Source organism: Corylus avellana, chromosome 6 (genome assembly GCF_965113065.1).
Source record: "Corylus avellana chromosome 6, dhCorAvel1.hap1.2, whole genome shotgun sequence".
Taxonomy (NCBI): domain Eukaryota; kingdom Viridiplantae; phylum Streptophyta; class Magnoliopsida; order Fagales; family Betulaceae; genus Corylus; species Corylus avellana.
The window spans coordinates 25667458-25676001 of record NC_142495.1 but is presented as its reverse complement, the minus strand read 5'-3'; the positions used below and the strand labels follow the sequence as shown (position 1 = coordinate 25676001).

At 34.4% G+C, this 8544-nt stretch overlaps 1 protein-coding gene across 1 annotated transcript; it reads left to right on the top strand.

The window, feature by feature from the left end:
* The first annotated feature begins 355 nt into the window (after window positions 1–355).
* Window positions 356–3893, top strand: LOC132186144 (phenylalanine ammonia-lyase-like). The gene is made up of 3 exons (XM_059599973.2): window positions 356–427; window positions 1226–1560; window positions 1821–3893. Exons 2-3 carry the CDS (start codon window positions 1232–1234, stop codon window positions 3568–3570), a joined length of 2079 nt encoding a protein of 692 aa, XP_059455956.2. The 5' UTR covers window positions 356–427; window positions 1226–1231; the 3' UTR covers window positions 3571–3893.
* The last annotated feature ends 4651 nt before the right edge of the window (window positions 3894–8544 follow it).

Below are 8544 nucleotides of genomic sequence, written 5' to 3'. Positions count from 1 at the left end.
AGAGAATTGATAAAAATTATTATTTCAATCATTTTGGTATAATGAATTGGTGAATCTATCATTAAATTTTTGTGAGATCTACATGAATTTATAAATTCAACAGTAAATCCATTAGATTTGCATAAAAAAATGATTAAAAAATAGTTGAAAAAATAATGTGTCAAAATGTCTTACAAGTAAAAGCCCGCAATAATGCACATGTCATAGTCCACAATTGGGCCACTTGGTTATCATCTTTCCCGTCCAAAATTGTGATGATCCAACGGCTAGGTGCAATTTCCAAGTAACACATGGGCCTACCCAGACAACCGACAGAAGTTCTATATATAAAAGAACCTCGTTTGGTCCGAGCCATCTCAGGAATATTTTCATTCCCCAGCTTATTACAATTTCCTATCACATTTTGTCTCTCTGCACAACCACTAAGGTTGCTTCTTTGCCATCTTACTCTCATTTCTTTCTATTCAAACTAGTGATCTTGTTTTTGGTTTTTGGGTGTTTTTGTGTTTTTTACTTGAGTTTTTGTACCGAAATAAGGAGTCCTCTATTTTCAAATCCTATTGATCTTACCGTGCTTTCTCTTCAATAACTTCCTTTGTTGTTACCTTGCAAGAGTTTGGGTAAGGTTAGAGCTACCCATTTGGCCATTTGTTCTGTTTTGGTGTTTAAACAGTTTTTTCTGCCGTTATTGAGAGGACTAGGTCATTTTATGACCAATTTCTTAGTGTTTGCTTGTAGTTCTCGCACTGTAGTTTTCTTGTTGGCTTAGAAATTGGTTAATTAACCTTTCCCTTGTTTGCTTAAAAAAAAAAAAAAATAGTGATCTTAATTAACACCACAACCAAGGCAATCGGTGTATAGTAGAGGATATTGCTAATTTGTAGTGAGTTGTTGTTAATTAATTTGTGCTTTTCTCATTTGGGTTATCAAATAATTGATTTTGAGAGGGTGTCTGATTGATGGTTTATCAAATGAATACAAATTTCTTCCAAATCAGTTTAGAAGAAATTTTTTCAAGTGTTATTCAACATCTTTTGAGTTTTAAAAAAATTAATGTTTAGATTCTTTGATTAGTAGAATGTCAATAAATAATTAAAAAAAAATATGTGAGAGAACACCTGTCTCCTGGTCTTCTATCCTTATCAAATGATGTAAATTGTTTTATTTTGTATGTGCTTCCTTGTCGTGCATGCGTCACATTGTTGTGGTTAATTTTTCTTCCCAGGAAACAATGGCATGCAATGGCAACGGTGCTGCAAATGCAATGAACTTGTGCAATAGTGACCCGTTGAACTGGGGCATGGCGGCGGAGTCACTCAAGGGCAGTCACCTAGAGGAGGTGAAGCGCATGCTGAAAGAGTACCGGAAGCCAGTCGTCTTGCTCGGCGGCGAGACGCTGACCATATCCCAGGTGGCAGCGATTGCAACCCACGGTGCCGGCGTCAAAGTCGAGCTCTCGGAGGCGGCTCGAGCAGGGGTGAAGGCGAGCAGTGAGTGGATGATGGACAACATGAACAAGAGCACCAAGCAGGGCGGATCCCTTCAGAAGGAACTTATTAGGTATTCAATTACTTGCTACACAAGTACTAGTTAATCTATTTTTTCTAGGTTAGTTAATAATCTTGATTAATTATCAACTTAATTAAGACTTCCATTGAAAAAAACTAGAGTCTTTGTTGTCTAATAGAACAAGAGAGACAGATAGTGGGGAAGAACAGAGAGACAGTACTGAGAGTATTACAAGATTAGACAATATGAGTAAAATTTCATGCGCTTATCAATCTTTGCTAATATATCTTCATGGGATTTTGTTGCACCAGATTCTTGAATGCTGGAATATTTGGTAATGGCACTGAATCTTGCCACACATTACCTCACTCGGCAACCAGGGCGGCTATGCTGGTGAGGATCAACACCCTCCTCCAAGGCTACTCTGGCATTAGATTTGAAATCATGGAAGCCATCACCAAGTTACTCAACCACAATATTACCCCACGCTTGCCTCTACGGGGTACATTAACTGCATCAGGCGACATGCTTCCTCTATCCTATTTAGCCGGACTTTTGATAGGTAGGTCCAATTCCAAGGCCATAGGTCCCAGTGGAGAGTCCCTCGACGCCACCAAGGCCTTCAAGCTAGCTGGGATCAATGGTGGGTTTTTTGAGTTTCTACCCAATGAGGGTCTAGCACTCATGAATGGAACTGCAGTCGGGTCTGGCCTAGCTTCCATGGTACTTTTTGAGGCCAACATACAAGCAGTTTTGTCCGAAATCTTATCGGCAATTTTTGCCGAAGTCATGCAAGGAAAGCCAGAATTTACAGACCATTTGACACATAAATTGAAGCACCACGCCGGCCAAATAGAGGCTGCAGCAATAATGGAACACATTTTGGATGGAAGTGCTTATGTTAAAGCGGCTCAAAAGTTGCACGAGATTGATCCCCTTCAGAAGCCTAAACAAGACCGCTACGCCCTTCGCACCTCTCCCCAATGGCTAGGTCCACAGATTGAAGTGATCAGGACAGCAACCAAAATGATTGAGCGGGAGATAAACTCAGTGAGTAATAACCCATTAATTGATGTGTCGAGGAATAAGGCTTTATATGGTGGGAATTTCCAAGGGACCCCAATTGGTGTTTCTATGGATAACACCCGCCTAGCCATTGCTTCAATTGGAAAATTGATGTTTGCTCAATTTTCCGAGCTTGTAAATGACTTTTACAACAATGGGTTGCCTTCAAATCTCTCAGCAAGCCGCAATCCAAGCTTGGATTGTGGGTTCAAAGGTGCGGAAATTGCCATGGCATCTTATTGCTCTGAACTCCAATTCCTAGCCAATCCTGTCACCAACCACGTCCAAAGTGCTGAGCAACATAATCAAGATGTGAACTCCTTGGGGCTGATTTCGTCAAGAAAGACAGCCGAGGCTGTTGACATTTTGAAGCTCATGTCATCCACTTTCTTAGTTGCATTATGTCAAGCAATTGATCTGCGGCATTTGGAGGACAACTTTAAGAACACCGTCAAGAATACAGTCAGTAAGGTGGCCAAGAGAGTCTTGAGCATAGGCTCTAATGGTGACCTTCACCCATCTAGATTTTGTGAAAAGGACTTGCTCAAAGCTGTGGACCGAGAGCACGTTTTTGCTTACATTGATGATCCCTGCAACGCAACTTATCCATTAATGCAGAAGCTGAGGCAAGTTCTACTGGAGCACGCGTTGAACAACGGCGACAAAGAGAGGAACTTAAGCACATCCATTTTCCAAAAGATTGGATCCTTCGAGGAGGAGCTTAAGGCCCTTTTGCCAAAAGAAGTAGAGAGTGCAAGAACAGAGTTGGAGAATGGAAAACCGGCAATCCCGAACCTGATCAAGAACTGCAGATCCTACCCATTATACAAGTTTGTGAGAGAAGAACTGGGAACTGGTTTGCTGACCGGTGAGAAAGTTCGATCACCGGGTGAAGAATTCAACAAGGTTTTCTCGGCAATGTGTGAAGGGAAGTTAAATGATCCTATGATGGATTGTATGAAAGAGTGGAATGGTGCTCCTCTTCCTATAAATTAAGACGCTTCACTGTTTGATGCAGCACCAACAATAGTGTTGGCATTTTATTTATGCTTTTTTTTTTTTTTTTAAGTTTTCATTTTCAATAAGGATTGAGTTTTTCTTTTTCCATTAAGGATTGATTTTCCTTTTCCTTAATGAATTAGGAGTGTATCTTAGTCTATATACGGGATACACACTCAATGATGTTCTCTCGTGTAGTCGTGTGGTTTGACTCCAATCTTGTTTCTTCTTATCTGTGTTTCTGTTTCTTCCTTAATTTTTCATCCTTTCTTGTGCGTTGATTTTGTCATTTTTAATAGCAAGTTTTGGAGGATCGAGTAGCTTCTTGTCTATGGTGGATTTATGGCGTCTTTGGAATTGCGAAGTTGGCATGTTTGGTAAAAAATTTTAAAAGTATTTTTTTATTCCTAAAAATGATCAAAATCACTTTTAGCAAAAAATTTTAAAAAAATTTTTGCTAAAAAAATGTTTTTTTTTTTTTTTACTTAAAAGTTATATTTTTTAAATACAATCTCAAATATGCTATGCTCTTGTTGTGTTCAAATGGCTATTACTGATCATCTTGGTAAAACGTGAGTTTGCCATATTGAGTTTTGGAGGGCCCTTGTGAACGACACTTCTGGAACAATTACTAATTGGGAATGCAAATCATCACAGATGCCAAGTGAATTTTCTCAATCTATACTCTAACAACCTTGTTAAATTGTAAAACACGAAGGAAAATAATTGTGTAAGTTTAAGACTTATTTAATGAAAATTAATTATTATAAATCTCGAGTTTGAGTATTTTAGTAAGGAGTTATGAAATATGATTTCAAGAGTATGAGAATAATTCAAAGATTAAATGGGGTACTCAAAAATTAAAAAATAGTAAAATAAAATGATATGACTTTTTCATAGTGACCTAGAACAAGCCATAATAAGTTAAACATGTCGCGTGGGCTCGATTAACTGAACTTCTAAATTTGCCTTCTTGAAAATTCATTTTCTTAACTATATTGCGTCAATACTCTTCTACTACTTTCTTTCTTATTTATTTTTTATCTTTTATTTTATTTTTATTATTTAAAAAAAAAGTATTTTGTAAAATGAAAAATATATGCTAGGCTTACAAACACTTTTTTAAAAAGAAACTTTTACAAACTGATGTGGCACAACATGATTGGATTTCTCAACATTTGAATTTATCTCATATCCAATTATGTTGTGCCACATTAGTTTGTAAATGTATTTGTTAGCCTAACATTTCTCTTGTAAAATTGCTTCTCTCATAAGCCTATTGTCAATAAGCATGGTTGTCGTGGGTCATTGGCATTGGCATTTGGCTTGAGTTAGGAGTGTCAATACGGTTACAGTTAGCGGTTATTGACAATAACCGCTAACAATAATCGCCTTAGCGGTTAGTAGATTTCACTAATCGCAACCGCTAACTGCCTAGCGGTTAGCAGTTAGCTACTAACCGCTAATTAGCGGTTAGTGAAATAGGTAACCGCCCGCTAACCGCTTTTTCAAAATTGGGCCTTTTGGGCTTTTTTATTACGGTAGCATTTTTTATCCTCATTTGTTTTTTGTATTTTTAGTGTCTTCTTAGGCCAAATTGATATAAAAATAGCCCATATTGAAAAATCAAAAATATTTAACCCAAAATTTACATTTACTTGTACTTTTAAAAAAATTCCTTAGATATTAAATCATAACCGGTTAACTTTTTTTTTTTTAAAAAAAAAAATCAACATAACATATAAAAAAAGTTCAATCCAACATATAAAAGAAGTTCAAATAAAACATATGATATATATGATTATATGTCATATTATATATGATTATATGTATTATTTGTTATTATATAATCATATGATTTAATGATCAATTCACCATGTGATATAATCATATCAATTATAGTGATAATATTACTAAAATTAAAATGATAATACATTAATACTTCAATTGTGTTCATAAGTAACACATTGTTTAATCCAATGTCAATTACTTAATTTGATATTATACGAATCACATTATCATTGTACATTAATAATATGATTCACTTGAATAAAACATTTGAATTGTCATTGAATCATATGATTAAGTATTGATATTATACATTTATATTATTCATATGCATATATGTATAATTATAATTTATAACATATACGTAAACTTATAAATTTATAACATACATTGGAACTAAGTCTCTAGGTACTTAATTGTTGTATTAGTATGAATTAGTATACATATGACTTATGTCATATTATATATGTATAATTTGTTATTATATTATCATATAAATTAAAATGATAATACATTAATATTTCAATTGTGGTTATAAGTAACACATTATTTAATCTAATGCCAATTACTTAATTTGATATTATATGAATCACATTATCATGTTACATTAATAATATGATTAACTTGAATAAAGTTTTTGAATTGTCATTGAATCACATGATTAAGTATTGATCTTATGCATTTATATTATTTATATGTATATATGTATAATTATAATTTATAACATATATAGACTTATAAGTTTATAATATACATTGGAATTAAGTCTCTAGATACTTAATTGTTGTATTAGTATGAATTGGTATACTTACGAGTTATGTCATATTATATATGTATAATTTGTTATTATATAATCAAATAATTTAATGATCAATTGATCATGCGATATAATCATATAAATTATAATGACAATATATTAATACTCAAATAGTGATTTAATTATCTAAAAAAAAATAAAGTAATTTAATGATAAAGTGATTATGTTATATGTATAAATATTATTATAATTATAATTATAAAAATATATTATATAAAAAGGTGGTTAGCGGTTACAATTAATAAACCTAATAACTTTTAACCGCTAACCGTTATGCGGTTATAATGATTAGGTGGTTAATACGGTTAAGTGGTTAAGCGGTTAGCGGGTGGTTTTTAACCGCTTGCATTGACACCCCTAGTTTGGGTGATGCATAGGCAAATTCATGGGGAGTCCGATAATTCTAATTAGGCCACCTGGAAAACCATGCACCCATTGGACCGGAAGAATCCAACTGAGAGCCCCATAAGTTGAATATTGGACTTTGACCCGAACCAAACCCATTTGTAATGGGTCTGACTCCATACTAAATGGGCTTCAACTTCGGGTCGCCCAAAACGATTATATGGTAGGTTTCAATGTTTCATAATGCATGCAGCACCACCGGCACACGATTACGAACAATCATCTTTCTAATATTTTAATTCAGAATAAATAGGAAAAAAAGAAGAAGAAAAGATGGTGTGTGATTGGCCCATTGGATCCAAGCCCATTCTATATGAACCATAAAATAAAATCATCTTACTCCTTTGTAAAATTGGATATCTCCACCTCAACGCAACTCCTTCCCACTATCTATACGCTTAGGGCTGTAAACGAATAAAGTTATCCGTGAGCTCGCTTGGAATTGGCTCGATAAAGTCGCCTGACTCGATTATTAAATGAGCCGCTCGTGAACACGAAACTATACTAAATTATTAAACGATACATACTCGTATAAAACCCGGCTCACTAGTTTAAAGTTTATGAACATACTTGTATAGGGGCTCGACTCGCTTATTAGAGCGACTCGTATATATATTAAAGTAGCTTATATAGTATATAACTTATTAAATAGTTTATATATTATAAATAGTATTCATGCTTATATAGTATGTAGCATAAATACTAAATATATATAGTTAAAATATTAATAATGTAGTCATATAGTGTATAACTATTTATAGTTAACTAGTGTATTGTGCATTAAACTAAGTTAACTAATTATTTAATTGGTTTAGTTATATATATAGAGAGCTAATTGGTTAATATAAAAATAAAAAATAAAAAAAAAGTTAGATAATTTGTATATATAATAAACGTTTATTTATTTATTTTTTATTTTTTATCAAAGTCAATTTCATATATTAGTAATATTAACCATGTATATTTTTGCTACTATTAAGTGTTAAGAGTAAACTCTTTTTAATTTTTCATGTATTTGTTTGCTTACAAGTGTCCCACACCAATAAAATAAAATCAAGCACACATCTCTCACAATAATAGTTAGCATGTCCAATTGTCCCACATGGAAAAAGCAAAAAATCTTTCTCACCTAAGTAATATATAAAAAAGATGCAAGCCTCTCTTAGTGAGCCGAGACTCTAGTTGTCCCACATGGAAAGAGTAAGGGAAATTCCTTGCCCAACCAATCCATGTGTGTGTCATCACACATGCCAACAAAAGTAACTTTGAGTTACAATTACAAAGTTGTCCTCAATTTGTTGGTTGAGAACTAAAACGTTGGGAAGATGAGTCATTTAAGCTAATTTTTTTTTTTTTAAAAAAAAAGTTTGCATTAGCAAAGCCGAGTAGGCGAGCTCGAGCTCGCACAAGGAATTTTCCTTGGTGAGCCGAGCCAAACTTACATTTTGGAACTCGACATGAGCTCAGCTCTAGCTCATGAAATTTTTAAATGAGCTAAGCTTGAACAATCTTAGCTCGCTCGAGCTCAACTCGTTTACAGACCTAAATAATACACTAGCTAATAGGCTTCTTTGTCAGGCGAATGTCTACAAACTATTGACGAGTACATTTGACGGGCCGAAGGAGTTGCCGGCGTGTGGGCACATGAACCAATGCAAAGAATAATACTTGGGCGGCTTGTGCGGGCTTGGGGAGCGTCGGATGGTGGTGATCTTGGTGGATCTAATTGACGAACCCGGTTCACGTGTCATCAGCCCGGCCACACAACCCATTGATCTTAATAATTGTGTAATATAAAAGAGATCCATGGAGGTGGTTGTACATACATAAACATTCGCTAGATATTTTAATGAGTTTTGAATGGTTTGATGCCAAAAAAACAAAAACAGCAAATATCCCAATACTCGATCGTGAGATAGACAGAAGATATTTAAAGAGTATATACTAGCCAGACCAAAACA